At 36.6% G+C, this 16,631-nt stretch overlaps 2 protein-coding genes across 2 annotated transcripts; one reads left to right on the top strand and one right to left on the bottom strand.

Moving 5' to 3' along the window:
* Positions 1-4,568: 4,568 nt before the first annotated feature.
* On the bottom strand, positions 4,569-7,048 carry LOC6639208 (separin). The gene is made up of 6 exons (XM_023181588.2): positions 6,878-7,048; positions 6,604-6,799; positions 5,975-6,455; positions 5,254-5,909; positions 4,859-5,184; positions 4,569-4,795 (listed from the first exon to the last, which is right to left on the bottom strand). Exons 1-6 carry the CDS (start codon positions 6,942-6,944, stop codon positions 4,614-4,616), a joined length of 1,908 nt encoding a protein of 635 aa, XP_023037356.1. The 5' UTR covers positions 6,945-7,048; the 3' UTR covers positions 4,569-4,613.
* A 4,380-nt stretch (positions 7,049-11,428) lies between these two features.
* On the top strand, positions 11,429-16,526 carry LOC26530252. Its single transcript, XM_015179207.3, has 2 exons — positions 11,429-11,593; positions 16,428-16,526. The coding sequence occupies exons 1-2, from the start codon at positions 11,528-11,530 to the stop codon at positions 16,524-16,526; spliced, it is 165 nt and encodes a 54-aa protein (XP_015034693.1). The 5' UTR covers positions 11,429-11,527.
* Positions 16,527-16,631: the final 105 nt, after the last annotated feature.

Genomic DNA, 16,631 nt, shown 5'->3' with positions numbered 1-16,631 from the left:
CTTCTACTGAAAAATCATTCAATGCATTGCATTGCATCATGTACATATATTTTTCACTTTCAGCTTCAAATGCATCATCGTCATCATCATCATCGTCATCATCATCATCATCATTAGGTGCATCAGGAATCTAAAAATTACAAGGCGCCTGCGCCAAATGCCAGCCAGACCAACAGCTGCTAAAGGTTCTCTCATTTCGATGAATTGTTGTGAAATTTCACAGTGCAACAGCAAAAAAAAAGCCTTGTGGATTAAGGCGGATCTTGAATTCTGATATGAAAACGAAATTAGTTCGTATAAGAATCATTTTTAGTCACAAATTTTTAATGTCTCATAATTAAAAAAAAACAGCAGAATTTCTGCATACTTTTGGGGGTCGAATTTCAGACATTCCACTTACCTAGCTAAGTTACAGCTTGTGCCATGAATTTTGATGCGATATTTATTATAATTATTAACATTCTTAAATTAAACTAGTTTTCAAGTGCATATTGCATACTTTAAGGAGGGAAAGTTTGTCCACTTTAAGCGCCACAGCTTCTAAAACGTATTTGGAGTAGTTTGACTTCCGCATATCGAACTATTCCTTAGTTTCTTTTAGTCGTGGAAATTTTAAAAATAAAAAAATGTAATGTCCTGTGACTTAAAAGTTGTCTATATGAACAAAATTTTGGCATTAAAAACATTTGAAACACTTGAAAACAAAATTATTGCATACTTAAGGGGGCTACATTTTATTTATTTATTCCCAAAGCGTTTTTTTTATTGTAGCTACGAAATTTCCAATCGTTTCAACTCTTTATCTATTTTAATTAAAATGAGTTGCCGTTAGTTGTGACATGATCTAAGTTATTGCTTTAAACTTGGTATTAATTTCATTCAAGGCATTCTCAACAAAATCTCGGTGAGGTTTTTAAAACTTTTGCGTTTTGGCTTTTAAATTTTGCTGGTACAGTTTGTAACAATTTTTGTGGCAGTTCTCGAGGTGCATTCTTTTGGTTGACATAACTTCTTCAAGGAATTTCCTTTGCTTCCTGTAGCGAAATTCGCCAACATTCCTACCAGATGAGCGTAATGCCACGAAAGCTATCCAAAAGGAACACAAAAGCTTTGTCAGATGACTTTCAGCAAGATGGGCAAGAAGGAAGGATGGAAGAAGAATGCCTGGCAAAAATCAAAACATTGCCTGTTTTGATAAGAAAGCTCTCTCTCTCTCTCTCTCTCTCTCTGTTTCTGGAGTGCACGCTCTCTTTCTGGCATGTCCTTTAGCCAGTGTCACGTGGCTGACTAACAACAAATGAAGCTTTTCAGTGTCTCTGTGTGTGTCTTTTTGTTGGTCACCATGAAAACGCAGAATCATTGTAACCACATGGTGGTGCACTTACCACACTCCACTCCATCCTCTCCTGCTCTCTCTCTCTATCGCTCTCTCCACCACCCTCACTCACTTACTCTTGCTGCTGCTGCTTGGTTTTTTGGTTGAAAGTGAAACAAGAAGAGGCAGCAACACGAAGAAGATTGTGCGAGGACACGCATACGCGAGAGGTGAAAGTTGAGACTTTTCTTGCTCGCATGCTCTCTCTTTCTCACTCTCTCCTGGACACTTTCCCCATCGTCTTCTCTCACTCTGCTTCCTACTGCTCGCTCTCTCTATCTCTCTCTCTCTCTCGCTCTCTCTCAACGTGCTGGGGCGAGGGCGAGAATATTGTCCCTTTTGGCTGTTTTTGTTGCGGTTTTTCCCTTTTTTGCGCTTTTTTTCTGCGAAGGAGGAGGAGAGGAGGCTTGCCGGGTGAGGGGGCGGGCGTTTTGTGTTGTTTTTGCCTTCTTCGCCCAGTTTTTGTTGTGATTTTGCAACATTTGATGGCGCGTCCTTCGACAAAGCTGGCTGAAGGATGCATTTGGAGGCACGCTAAGGTCCTCTCAGACTCAGTCTTAGTTTATCTCTGCCAGAGAATTGTTGTGCGAGTGAAGAATAATAATACAATAAAAAAAAAAATCAAAAATAAATAAATACAAAAACATCAACTAGAAAAAATATAACAATAATTAATTATAACACCAAATAATTTTAAATAAATAGCAAACAAATTAGTTAACAACAAAAACCAACAACAATATAGAAAATCTATTTAAAATTTACAAAACAAAAAAAAAGAAAAGAAAAACCAAACAAAGCAAAAACTAAAAATTATACAAAAACGAAAGGAAAAAAAGAGAAAAGTTAACAAAGTGTTTCAATATTTTTCAAGAACAATTTGTTTTGTTCATTTTGTTTGTTTTTTTTTTAATTTTTTGAAAAATGCGTTTCTAAAGTGAGCAAAAAAAGAAAAGGAATAATGGAAAACCATTTTCCTACTGCGATGGAAAACAAAAACAAAACCAAAATTGTATTGTTGTTGTTGTTGCAACAGAAATTGCAATTTATCAATTTTGAATGCAGACCGCAGCAGGAGCAGCCGAAGCAGCATCATCATCAACAATAACAACAACAACAATGCAAAGGACCTCCACATCAAAATTTTTTCTTATTGTTTTTCTTTTTTTTTTTGCATATAACCCACAAAAAGGAAAATTTACATAGCCCCAGGAAGCTTCGCCCCTGACAGAGAATAAGAAAAAGAGAGAGAGAGGGAGAGAGTGCGAGTGAGAGAAGGATGTGGGGGACGGGGGGGTTTGGAGAGGGCGGGCGGTAGAAAGCTTACTTGAGCCTGTTATGTAATATCCTTTCTTTCTTTTTTAACGCTCCTGACGTTCATGTCGCTTCCTCCTGTCATATTACAATGTTGTTGTGTCTTAAGTTGTCATGATGAAGGGGGCGTGGCATGCACCTTTCATTTGGCTGCTAATTTGATTTACACACACACACACACACACACACTTGAGGACAAGCTTAGGGTCTGGGCACGGCATTGAGACATTAACATGAAGGACACATTGCCCTAGCCATATTTTTTGTTATTTATAAATAGGTAGGAAATAGATTATCCATATAGACAATTTGGCATAGGGCGTGTTCACACACACACACACACATGACTCTTTATACATATATACGCGATGTTACGCATCATTTTTAGGGCCTGGTCCGAAGGTCGTCGCTTAGGGAGGAGCTGAGAGTGAAAGAGAGAAAGAATGAGAAACAGAGAGAGAGAGAGAAAGAGAGAGCGAGAGAGTAGCCTGGGCCTAATTAATGAATGTGTGTCATAATGCGACAGAAGAGCAAAAGGATTTTTTAGTAGGTCAAGTAGCTGCTGCTGCTGCTGCTGCTGTTGCTGCTACCTAAAGGTTTTAACTCTTTCTCCAACTTTATGGGTGTGCCAAAGCCAAAGCCAAAGCCAATGCCCAAGACCAACCCAAGACCCGTCCTGCCCAGCCCAGCCCAGCCCAGTTTGGTTTTGTCCAGTTGAAAAAACCCAACCCAATCGAAACCAATCAAATCACTTTTTTGCCATATATAGTTATATATGTATATAAAATCTAAATGTCTGTCTCTCCTTGTCTGTACTCTTCTACTTGCACCTTCACTTTCACTTTTTTACTTTATTCCTACTCACCCCCACCCCCACCACCACCACCACCACCTCCACCCCCCACTTACATTCCAGCTAATTGTTCTTCTTTTTTTTTTTTGCACAGGTGGCATGATTAAATACAATAATATTATTAAATAATTCAACAAACTTAAACAAACTAAAAACAAAAAACAAATGTAAAAATTAACTTAATAAAACGGTTCAAGTTCCAAAACTTTTCCACAATTAAATCTATATAGACTTAAAAAAAAAAAAAAACAGAAAATCTAAAAACAAAACGAAATCTCAACAAAAAAATAAAAGAAGGAAAAGAGAACTTCCTTAAAAACAAAAGACTCCTAGACAAGAAGAGAAGAAGGTAAGCTACATGCGGCACTAGTTGACTTTTACTATATAAATGTACGATTCAATATACATATATTTCAACTTTTTACTTTTCTCAAAATCTCAGTGTTTTCTTTTTTTTTTTTTAAATACTATTTACAATATTTAAATGCACTTTTGTATCCCCAAAAACCCCCAAAACGATTGGTTTAGTTTGTAATTCTCAATCAGTTAAAGCAGCAGAAAGCAGTTTCGGTTGATTTAGATTGAGGCAAAATAAAGCAGTGCAGTGCATTACCTTGCACTGCTTAACCTTTCTTAAAGTAGTTTCTACAGTCACAAATTGTTTCTCTTTGTTAGCTTTTTCAGGGAATAGAAAATGGTAAAAAGTTTCTCCGACTGGAACTAAATTTGATACGCAAATGTTTTTAGACAATTGTTTTTGATCTCTTGGTATTCTCATTCGGTTTCGTTATAAGGTTTTTAAGGTATAAAATGGTTATTAAAATCATAAATTTCCTTTCTAATTATTTTCAAATAATCTTTAAACTCGTATTGTCTTCTTATACAACTATGTATTTGTCCTATTTCAACTCTTTCTGGCTATAAGTTGTAATTGGAGTTGAAAACTTACATAATACATAAATAAAGGGTTATTGAGAATAAAGGACCTAAACACATGTATCCCCTGAAAAGTCTTACAATTCGAGGTTTCTTTTAGATATTTTATTTATTTATTTTCTTTAAATTCATTCACTAAAAAGGCATTTTCTGGACAGACAGATTCCAAGCCGGCAGACCACGACAAACATAAATGCAACAATTAAAGATTACTGGATCAATTAGACCTTGCTGGACACGAGATATAATTGCTGGCAGGCTTCCCATTTGATAGTCGGCATATTGATCCAAGTATTGTGGATTTGATTCATCTTGAGCTGCAGAAAAAGAAGAAGAAAATTAGAAGTGCAGTTAAAAGTCATGTCCTGAGCAAAACTTACCTTGCACCAAACCCTTTTTCACCCAAGTTACGGTATCAATTTCCGACCAAGGCATCACTTTTCTATGCGATGGAGCTAGAAATTTACTTAAGATGCTAGAAGATATATTGTCTATATTCGAATCCAAGGCTGGCATTAAAGTGCCCACTATGGTGGGGCATAAGGCACCGTGATAATAATCGTGGCTACCATACAGGGCACTATGCAAGCCTGTACCCAAAATTTTTGTAGAATCGCAGCCGAAAAGAAAAACTATGCCCTCAACGCGACAACGGCAAATGGTTCGACCGCTGATATATTGAAGCCCAGATCCATGACCAGCGTAACTATAATGGGCAAAAGGATTATGATTAAGATTAAGGCAGGAAGGAGCTGGAAGGAGTTGAAGGGCTTACACAAAGCATTTTGATTTGAAGACTTCCTTGACTATGACATCTTCGGTGGGAACTGTTTCAAACATATTCCGCCAATGGCCCAGCCAATACTCAAAGAAGCCACGCAATCTGCGGCCAGAATTTGGCAAATCCCCATCGGGATTGATGACAGATATTCCGCTTTGGATGTTGACAGTATAGTAACCATGATGGATATTCGGTTTATGCCATTGATAGAGTCGCCAAAGCAAATGCAAAGATTTCACCCGGCTAAATTCTTGTGTTGTGGCCAACTGCTCCCAATGGAAGTGATCCAAACGTTCATCGACTATGAGAATAGTGGGGAATCGCTTATGGCTTGTCAATTCTTTCAGTTCTTCCCAACTCTGGGACCATTTGTTTAGCAGGTCTTCGACCAGTTGCATAGCCTCTTCATTATCCGAAGCCAATTTCCAAGATAACACTGCAATATCCGCTTTCTTGATATGATTGGCATGATAAGCGGCTTGCGATAGTATTATGCGTTGATGTTGATTCCATTTATGTTGCTCACAGAATTCATCGACTTCTCGAAAGATCTGTTGACTGAGTTTGGTTACCGATTTGGTTGGATATCGTTTGCCCAGAAAGAGGAAGGCATAGGGTAGGATTATCTCACGCAAGTCAGCGATTAATTTCTGTAATATAATAAGTAACTCAGTCAGAAGGGAACAGAATCAAATAAAGGTTAGCTCTTACTCACCTCAAGCACTTTACCAAACTCATGTAGATCCACCCAGTATTTTCGTTTAGTCTCCTTATTCTTGGCCAGAATGGGATCCACATTGACCACACGACGAAATCGTTCGACCAGTGTGCTATATTCCTGGAAAACTTCCACCAGGCGTTCATTGGTGACTTTCAAACAGGTGGGTTCCAATTCAGGTGAGCGGCAATGTCGCAGCATGGCCAAATAGATGGAACCCTTCGATGAGGCGATCTCATTGTAGAGTGAATATGTGGTTGATGGATTGTAACTCTTGGTCAATTGTATCACACACCATTCATTGGGCAATTGCCGGCAGATGTCTGTGATGCGTTCCCAGCCATCCGAGGGTTGTCTAATATCCTCTAGGAAGTCGAATTTTGTCATGGAGCCAGTTGGTAGAGAGCGTTTCTTATTCTTATTGCGGCTTCTTTTCTCATCTTTAAGATTTACCAATATATTCTGAAAGAATTTATTTCTACAACATGTTTGCATTGAGTTAATTATTTACCATTTTCTTAGATCTAGAGGCAATTTCTTGTCACAAAAAGAAATAAGTTCTTGACAAAATTAGTTATTGTGGTTAAAGTGTATCATTCCATGTGAAATGAAATTGTTTGCCTCACCGTTTATAATCCTTTTGCTCCTTTCCACTGGCATTTGCCAATAAATCTTTGATGTTTGGCCGAAAATGATCCAATTGTTCCAGTTCACTGAGATAACGCAAATCAGTTGAATGGAATTGTGCCCTAACTTGATAGTAAATTGAATGATCCAGTCTATTATTGCGATACTCTTCATCCGCTTTCAGCAAATTATTTTCTGCAAGTACAATTCAAAAGTGAATTAACAATTAAATGTAAAAGCCGCAAAATCCAAAAGCGAGAGTAGTTGTTGCACCTTTAGCCTCTGGTCCCAAATCGGCATTGTGGTAACTGCTTAGCAGAAGACTGTCCATTAGTTCCATATTGTTATTTATTAGCGGTGCTATTATTTAAAAGTTTCCTAAACAAATTAAAAACGCCAAACATTTTAGTGTGACCAGGCTGGCTGATACAAAAAAAAAACACTGCGGTTTGATTATCGGTACATATACCGTATATCGATTTCAAGTAGTATCGGAATAAGAATTATAGGCATAATTTAAATTTATAAACTTATTTATATCTTTTAATGTCAGTAAAAGTATTTTTTTTTTTTGCTCAGCAATAGCCAACCCAGCTTATCGATAGTCATTTTTCATTTCCCAAAATACTAAAATCTAGTATTTAGTGTATATCGATAGTCATAAATTTCCCAACACTTATTTATGTTATCGATATGCGATAGCTAGCTCGCCGTTTGTGGCATTTTTTAGTACATTTTTTCCTTTGTTTTGCGCGGTATTCTTATCAGAAAGTTTAGAAAGTGAATTTTCAATTTTTGATTAATTTCAATGCACAAAATGCACAAAGAAAATCAAACAAAGTTTGTGATCAGAAAACAAAACGCATGCTTAAGGCAAGTAACAATACGAAACCTTTTTGCAATATAATGTTGTTATTGTTCTTGTTGTTGATGGATGACAGTTAGTTATTATTGTTAATGCTATTGGTGCGTTATATTGTTGTTGTTGTTGTTATTCTTGTTGCTGTTGTGGTTCATGAAATTGGTATTCATTCATAAAAACCGAAAAGTTTTGCGCAAGCCAAGGAAAAAGCTTTTGCGCATCGGCGCAGAGTCTCAAAGGCAAAAAACTGTGTCAATCCCACACAAACCCAACAAAGACACTGAGGCACATGCATTACACTTGGTTGCTTGTTTTTGCGTTTTCTTTTTTTGTTTTTATTTTTGGTGGCTTTGCATTTTATTTTTGCTTTTGTTGTTGTTGGATCGCTATCCGGTTAGTTGAACCACACCCTCTAAATGCCCTAAAAAACCTTACGCAACAAAAAAAAAAAAAAAGAAACAAAAACAAGAGCAACATAAAAACAAAAAAATAAAGAAAATCGCAAAAAGGACCAAAACAGCACAATACGTGTTTTTTTTTGTTTCCATTTGAACTTAACCGTTAGTTTTGGCTAACGATAAAGAGCTGGATGGGCAGAGTGACAACGGTAATATGTGGCAAACACAGCAGCAGCTGGCTTTGCCTTTGCCTTGTTGATGCTGAGCGCGTGGGCAGCAAAAAGCCAAAGTCTGACGTCAAATGATGTTTTGGGCCGCTCCCCAAAAACAAAAAACACACAGATAAAGAAGAAGTCAAAAAGCCGAGCCGAGACATGGATGCAGCAGCGCCCCACAGCTGCGAAATACAGTTGCATCAATCATCTGTATCAGCTGTATACATATATGTACATATATCACAGCCGCCCTCCAACCCCTCTTCCCCACCACACACGATCATTTTTGGACATTTTGCTTATGGCCAATGCATTCAAATTATTATTTTGTATTTTAATTTATTTTTTTTTTGTTTATGCTTACCAATGAAGATGCTGGTGCTGATGAGATGCTGCATTTGTATCCTAAAGGAATTTCTATTGGAACTGTCAACTTGACGAAATTGTTTCGTTTAATATTGACTTGACGCCGGCGCAAATGGCTCTCGCTCGCCGTGCTCTCTGCAAGACGACACGCTCTCTCGATGCTTTTGGTCCTTTGCTCTTCATGTCTGTGTCTTTCTCTCCCTCTGTATCGCTCAGCCGTTTGATTGCTTTCTCCTTTTTGGTTACTTTGTCTGTGTGTGTGTGTGCGTGTGTGTGTTTTTGTTAGGCATTGTCACTCTGCCAGCGTTGACGTCGACAGCATCCTTTCTACTTATTAATTTTGATGTTGCTTTTCACTTTTACTTTACTTTCTGTGTGTTTGGTTAACACAACACACAACGTGGCCAAAATGAAAAAACCGACAAAAAAAAAGAAGAAAAAAACAGAAAATAACGAAACGAAAACCAAAAAACAAGAAGAACAAGAAAATGTTCCCTTTTTGCTTAAATTATTTATGATCTCTAACTTGGTCACGTCCTTTTTTAACTGGTATATGTGATGCGGGAGGGCAGGGGTGTGAATGATAAGTGGGGTGGGGCTTGTCATGTTAGGGCCTGAGTGGGTTGAGCTTAGAAATTATAACATTAATATTACATTAACGCACACACACACACACACACCCAGAGACACACACATGCATTTCTACACGTACATAGGGGAGACATTAAAAGCTTGTAGAAACACACACACACACACACACACACATGCACACCCACAAAAACAACACCAAGCCACCCCACAAAAAAAAAAAAAACAAGCAAAATAAGTGGGAAAAAAGAAACGGTAAAAAAAATATGGCACACATTCCAACAGTTGCAGCAGCCAAAGCTTCGCAGCAGCATCAGGCAGCATCCCACATTCATGCTCTCTGTCTCTCTCTTTCTCTTCGTCTATCTTACTCTCATCCTCCGTCTCTCGCACGCGCTCTCTCTCGCTTCCTTTTTTGCTTAGCTGCGCTGCTGCTGCTGGCTGGCCTCAAAGTCAAAACGAAATTCGAAGTCAACGGTTGTCTAACGGGTTTTAATTTTTATTTTGAGCCAACAAAAAAAACCTAAAAGAAAAAAAATTTTAACAATATTAATGAAACGCTTTGACTAAAACGCGAAAACCAAAAAAAATACGAGCAAAATTTCGAATTACTGCTAAGAAAATAACAAAAAAAGAAACCCATCATAAAGAAAGAAGGAAAAAGAGTAAAAATTTTGAATAAAATGTTAGCCTACTTCTAGGCGATATATTTCGTATGTGTGTGTGAGTGTGTGTGTGATTAAAACGAAAATCAAGAGAGAGATTGAAGCGGAGAAGAGCAAAAGGATGGCAGTTGAAATAAATTTTGAAATAAATTTAATAAATTAAGGTGTGGTGTTTTATGCAACTTGCCAACTTAACGCACACACACCAACGGACACACACACTCACAGGAAATATAAAGGATAAAGCCAGAAAGAAATCGAAATTAAAATATATACATACATACGCATTCTGATATATACATATACATATATATGTACGGAACAACAACAACAACTAAGTAGAAGAAGCAGCAGAAGAGGCAGAATAAGAAGAGAAAGAAATAAGAAATAAGTGTGTGGCGGTGGTGGTGGAGGAGTAAGCAGCCAAAGAAGAAGAAGAAGAAGAGGAATTTTCGGCTATCGCTGTAATTCAACGCTCATCTCAAAGCTTCTCTGCCGCAGCTAACGTCGCAGCTGACTCTGCCTCTGCCTCTGCCACAGCCTCAGAGCCATCTCTCACTCGCTCGCTTTCTCTCTCTATCTCTCTCTCGGTGTTCCTGTCGGCTCCCTGTCTCCCCCTACCTACCTACCTCCCACCCGACCCTTGTGCGTGCCTGTCTCTGTCTCTCTCTCGCTCACCAGTTTCGTCAAGTGAAAACATTTCGTCGTTTCGTTTTTGGTTTCGTCAAGTTTTGTAGGTATTTTTTGGCCAAGAGAGCGAGAAGCAAGCATAGCAGACCAAAAACCATTCCCGTCTGTGGTCTAAAAGACCAGAAAGAAAGGACAAAAAAATTTTGGACGCAAAACACGCCTCAAAATTTTTTTCGCCAGCATCACGAATGTAATCATCATACAGAAAAATAATAAATCGGCTTCCAAAAATATATCGCCATACAACGCTTCAGTTATATCTGTTAACAAAGTGCAACAAAAAATAAGCTAAAGAAATTTCAATTCAAAATTAAAAAGTGCGTATGCGTGTGTGTGTCTGTGTGTGCGTGTGTGAGAGTGTGGCAACGCCTTTTGCCACAAAAGCAAAGAAAAAGTGATGAAAATATTTGCAACTAATCTAAAGTTGAAGTGTTGAAAAATTGAAATAAAAACGAGCCAGCCTCCCAAGAGGTGGACCAAAAGATTACCCATTGAAAGATTACCCAAGGATTATAAAGAGAATGTATAGCATACTTTTTCGGGCATTTCTCCCATGCATTGACTGAAAGGAGGCGCTATATCGCTTCTCTGCTGTTTCTGTTCTATTATTTAACTGCTTTCAACTTGACGAAAGTTGCATTGAAAGTCCCCTTTCAACGCCACAGCATCCACAGAGACACCAGTCGGGAGAGTGAGAGAAAGAGAGAGAGTGTGAGGGAGAACAGCAACGAGAGGGAAAGAGAAAGCGTCATATACATATATATATATATATATATACATATATAAATATACTTGCATATATATATGTACATATATATGTATTAAATTGAACAAGGAGAGGCAAACTTAAAAATTCTCTCTTCTTGCTCCTTGGCTTGGCCCAAAATAAATAACATCTGACAGCTGCCCCATCAACATCAACATCATCATCATCATCAATAGACATCATCAAGGCAACAGCAACAGCAGCGAAAGCAACAACAACATCAATAAAGGAGGCACAACAACCAATCTGTCTCTCTCTCTCACTCTCTGTTTCTCTTCTCAGCTATTTAATCTAATCTGAACATTATAAACTACTCACAAACAACAACGACCATCAAGAATAACCAATCAAATTTAATAAAACAAAGAACAAAATGGGTGCCAAAGAAAGTGTAGAGGCAGCCGCCAAAATGAATGCCGATGGCTGGGGTCATGTGGAGGTGTGTATGAAAAAAAAAAAACAAAAAACCAACAAAAAAACTATAGATGATGAAATATTTATACTCCAATCCCCCATGTCCCAACCCCCTTTACTTTTCCAAAATCTAATTTAAACTGTATAGGACTAGCGATAAGTTTACCTAAACATCCTCCTCCCTCCAATCTCCTACTCGCCGAAATCTCAGTTCAATCTTTGCCCTACAGCTATAAGTTATTAAGGACTCTTGTGTTGACTCTAGGTTTCTAAAGAATAATCTAAAGATATTTTTTATTTGAAATGCAGTTCTATTTACTAGGTGAATCTATTTGGTGTCAATTCTATTAACTTTTTATTGGTATAAACTCAACTAAGTTTTCAATTTCTATTTATAGTAAAACTAAGTTTTAGCTTTCTTTTAATACTTTAATGCATGTATATAGTCTACTGCAGATATTCGCATTAGGATTTTGGCCTTATTGAGTTTGTCCTGTCAACGATGACTGAACGTTGTATTGCTCCTTTAGAGAATTAATGCAAACTCTTTAATCTTTTCTGATTATTTTGGGTTAACTTGGTTGCACTTTGAAGTAGAGTGCATCCAACATCACTATATCATAGCCATCTTGGTCATTAGCATTCTGTTGGTTAACGCAACAACATGTTAAGTGGTTGAAACTCTACCGGTTACCCAAATGGGTGGCTGACTGAACCACAGGGCTTCACTTAACTGGCATCTGAGTTTAGGGGTAGGGAGGGGAGTGGTTCAAGCATCACATGTCCATTTGTTTGCATGCTTAATACTGAACCTGTGGTCCCCCCAAATTAAGGGTAGATTTACTACCAATTATTCTCATTTGCCTGCTAGGAACTCAAGTACAATTGAGACATTTTGTAGTGGCCCAGAAAATAGCAGGATAAGAACAAATAGATTGACCAACGTGTAGTCAGGATGCTAGTCAGGTTACTAAATATGATTGTTTATATTCAAAAACATGTTTTAGATTAAATTCGATTAACGTAGCAAAGAATAACTTACATGATCTCTTTGATTTTCCAGCGATCATTCAAAATGAGAAATGAAATTCACAGATAAAAAGAATCTATTAGATGACCGTTGAGAGAACTTTTTTGTTTGTCGTTAATTCAGCTAAGATTTACCATTTTATCTAGACATAATGACATATCAAAGGCATTCCTTTATACTGCTGTCATTGTGTTCATGCATTCATTCTGCTGCCAATTTGCTGAGTTGATTTCACAAATTTTTCGTCTCGTTTACCTTTTTAAAGCAAAACTGTCAATACGTATATTCGATAATGTCATCAACTTGATCATTTAAATCAATTTGTCGCTCATCACCAAAAACCAAAAGAAAGAAGAAACAACACCAGAAAGGGGAGGCTAGCAACTTGTTAAAACAGAAACAAGGGAAACCAAATTGACACAGTGACGAACATTTCATACCCTTTTTCTCACTTTCATTCTCAGAGAATCAGTAATAAAGTTCTTTTTAAAATTTGTTTAATTATATTTAAAGATAAAAGTTAATTATTTAATAAAAGTTAATTAGTTTTTTATTCGATTTCAATCAAGCAATCATATGATTTTGTTGTTATATTTAGACTTTTCCTTTAACTTTACAGAATAAAATAGAAAAGAAAAGTATTTTTTACGAACAATGAATTTCCCTATTTCTATTAAAGTAAAGAAGAAAAGTATCGTTAACAGTTTGTCCAAGGTTCGCATATGTAGCTAAAATAAGAAAAATCATATATTCATCGTTCCAGATTAGTTGCAATTTAATTCTGTTACCTTTTGCTAAAGGTTGTTCCCCCTGATTCAACGAAACTATAAAGGACGTTCAGAGTCATTTCTATAGCATCGTAGAAAGTCGTCTTTGATATTCTTTGCTAATCTAAACAGTTCAACCAGATCAAAAATTTATTGCAAATAGCTCTTTAGCCTTTGAATGAAAGAAGTATCTTCAAAATGGATATACTCTCTGTCTCTCTATCTATGTGATTTGTGAGGTGTATTCAAAATTGGGCCAGACGTCATCACTTTAATGTCGCCAAGTTCCTTGTGTGTGCTTTTTTTTTTTATAGAAATCTGATGAGATTAAGAATAGGGGGGAAGAAAGGAAGGAAGAGAACCAGCCAGAAGAGATCGCCCAGTGGGTGGATGGGTGTTTGTTGAAATTGAGAGACCTAGTGCCGTTTGATTGATTTTAAAAATACATTTTTGACAACAACACGTGCTGTTGGGGTATAAAAAAGAAAACAACAAACCAAAAAAAAAAAACGCCAACAACAGACGCTGCTGCTTGGTCCACTTAATGATCTGTTTTAGCCTCAGACTCATTGAGATTGTGAGATATAAACAGTGATATGGGAGATCGCTAGATGTGGGCGCTACACACACACAGACATACCAATTTTTCTCTCTCCCTCTCTCTCTCTATTTGTCTCAGAGAGTTTGAATGCGCTTTAAGTTTTCACAGTGGTTTTTCAGTTAGTTGCCGACGAGACGTGCATTTGGAATGTTGTTATTTTTTTGCCTCTGTTGTTGTTGTTAGATTTTTTTTGCCAGATTTTCCGGTGATCGATAAACATTCTGTTGTTGCTTTTAACGAAAAGCCGGTAAAAGGCAAAAGAAAACGCGTCGTCGCCTTTGTCGATTGGTAAACAGGTGTCGTTCTCTCACCTCTTTGCTTTTGCTCTCGCGAACCCCCCCCCTCTCTATTTTGCCTCGTTCGCCCTCATCGCTTTAGCATACGGGCCGGTCTCTGTGGTAAATGTTGTAAACAAAAATAGATATAGAATAAGATGATATATAGATAAAAAAATGTACTTATATCAGGAAATGTGGCCAACATATGGTCTAGACAGAGTCAAAACTGATTTTATACACAAAAATAAAAAGTTTTAAAATTAAATTCATATAAATAATAGACGAACAAACAAATTAGGGGAAAATCTGCGTGCGTCCTCCTCTCCAAAGACAGAGAGAGAGAGAGAGAGAGAGAGAGAAAGAACGATTGAAAGAGACAATGAATTTTGCATCTAAAGTTTGTGTGTGAAAAGCACCAAAGAGAATTCTCTATAAAACTTTAAAGATTTTGTATTTGAGGTTGAGTTTTTCCTGTTGTTGACACCTACACGAGATTTCGTTTCCCCTCCCCCAAATGTGAGAAAAAAAAGAGGTGCAAGTAATACCTGCCTGCACTTTTGGCCACAGACAGACCGAAACACCGATGCTTGAACTCGCTTCATTTGGTCGTTTGGTTGGCTTGGCCTGCCGTTCGCACCTCTTGCATCTTTATTACGATCTCGCGCGCTGGTGGCGTGGGTTGTTTCAACAATTATTATTATTGCCTAATGGCTTGGATTCAAGTTCAAAATGTGGCCACAAAATAACAGAGAAGAAACAAAAAAATTGGAAAACAAATTGAAGAGAAAAAAAATATGTAAATGAAAAAATATGCGGGTATTAAGTTATGCCAAGGCTTTTGCTTGCTGAAATGTCTATTGATTTCCATCAAATGGCTAGACCTTGCTTAAACGCGATTTATTTCGTGCCTCAAATACTTAATTTAATAGTTATCGTAACCTTCAATTTGATATTTATCCATCTTTTTCAATTTCTTTGACTGTAATTTCGAAAGCAAAAGTAGGTTTTGGAAATTTAATTACTTAAAAATATCAACTTTTATCTATCAATTAAAGACATTTGATCTATGCTTAAGTGTACCTATATATAATCTGTATATGAGAATTTTTCTTTTGCGTATATGATCAAAATTCATAGATCAATGAGTGATAGAGAAAACAAGCTAAAAAGTAAATTTCATTGATATCTCAAAATCTTTCAAACTTAAGACTTCTTTAATAATATTGTTAATACGAGGCCTTTATTTTAGAAATAAATTGATCACCAAACTGAATTTAAGGTTCAGTATGAAAGTACTTTCGTGCATATACTATTAGTCACAGCCTTAGGATGTGTTTTAATTCAACTTTTGTCTTTTTGTGTCTGTGACAGTGATAATCTCTTTAAATGTATAGTTCACCTTTTTTATATTTTATATGCGTAGCTTTTATTTGGTTCTAAAACAATCCAAATAATATACTTTTTAAGGCCAAAATCTACATTTTTAGATCATACACCCCTTAAAATTAAATAAAATGTAGATCCATTCTTGGTTCGAAGTTCGTTTTGAGTGCTCCAATCGTATGCTATACGATTAATCTTATCAAAGTCGGTTAAACTTAGACAGGAAATTAAGATTTTACAAACTATTTTCAATGGCTACCCTACTAAACTATTATTCATGCAATTATTTTCTAATCAATAGCAATTTTTCTTAGCTTATATCTAGTTAAGGACAAGGCAATTTATTTGCCAACGAAATTAGCAATAGTTGTTGATATTCTGTTGAGAAATTCTTTTAACCTAAAATGAAATTGTTGATCAAAACACAAACTGTGCATAATTTAAGAAAAATATGAAGCGAAATTTATGACAAAATCGAAACAATTGAACTAACATGGCTAAAATGATATCCAAATGATTATTCTCAAATAATTTACACAGTTACTTTAAAACTAAAATATATCTTCATATGATATATGTATAACAATACATTTTTTATAAATGGATTCAATGTTGTATTTATTGGTTTAATCATTCAAGTATTAATTAGAATATATATTTTAGTAAATAGGCCTAAAAGTTGTAAAATGAGCTAAAAAAAAAACAGTCTTCAATGTTTTGCGAACAAAACCAAAGGTCTGAACATTTTATTGATGGTTTTTCTTATACATTATTTGGTTTATTTGTTTAAATTTTTACAGCGTGGAAGTCGCTACCACGGCCATCGGCATAATCAACGCTCCCAGTCGCTAAATCGCGGACAGGCGCTCTCTCAGGCGGATGTAAGCGGCATGTGGTGACATCGGGGTGCCTCTGGTAAAGGTGGGTAGTCCTCTCTCCTCTCTCCTCTCTCTCTCTCTCTCTTACTCACAATCTATAATTGAATTTTGGTTTGGTAGGATCTG

This window comes from Drosophila willistoni, assembly GCF_018902025.1.
Source record: "Drosophila willistoni isolate 14030-0811.24 chromosome XR unlocalized genomic scaffold, UCI_dwil_1.1 Seg144, whole genome shotgun sequence".
Classification (NCBI taxonomy): domain Eukaryota; kingdom Metazoa; phylum Arthropoda; class Insecta; order Diptera; family Drosophilidae; genus Drosophila; species Drosophila willistoni.
Note: the sequence above shows the minus strand (reverse complement) of the source record. Positions and strands in the feature narration are given on the sequence as shown.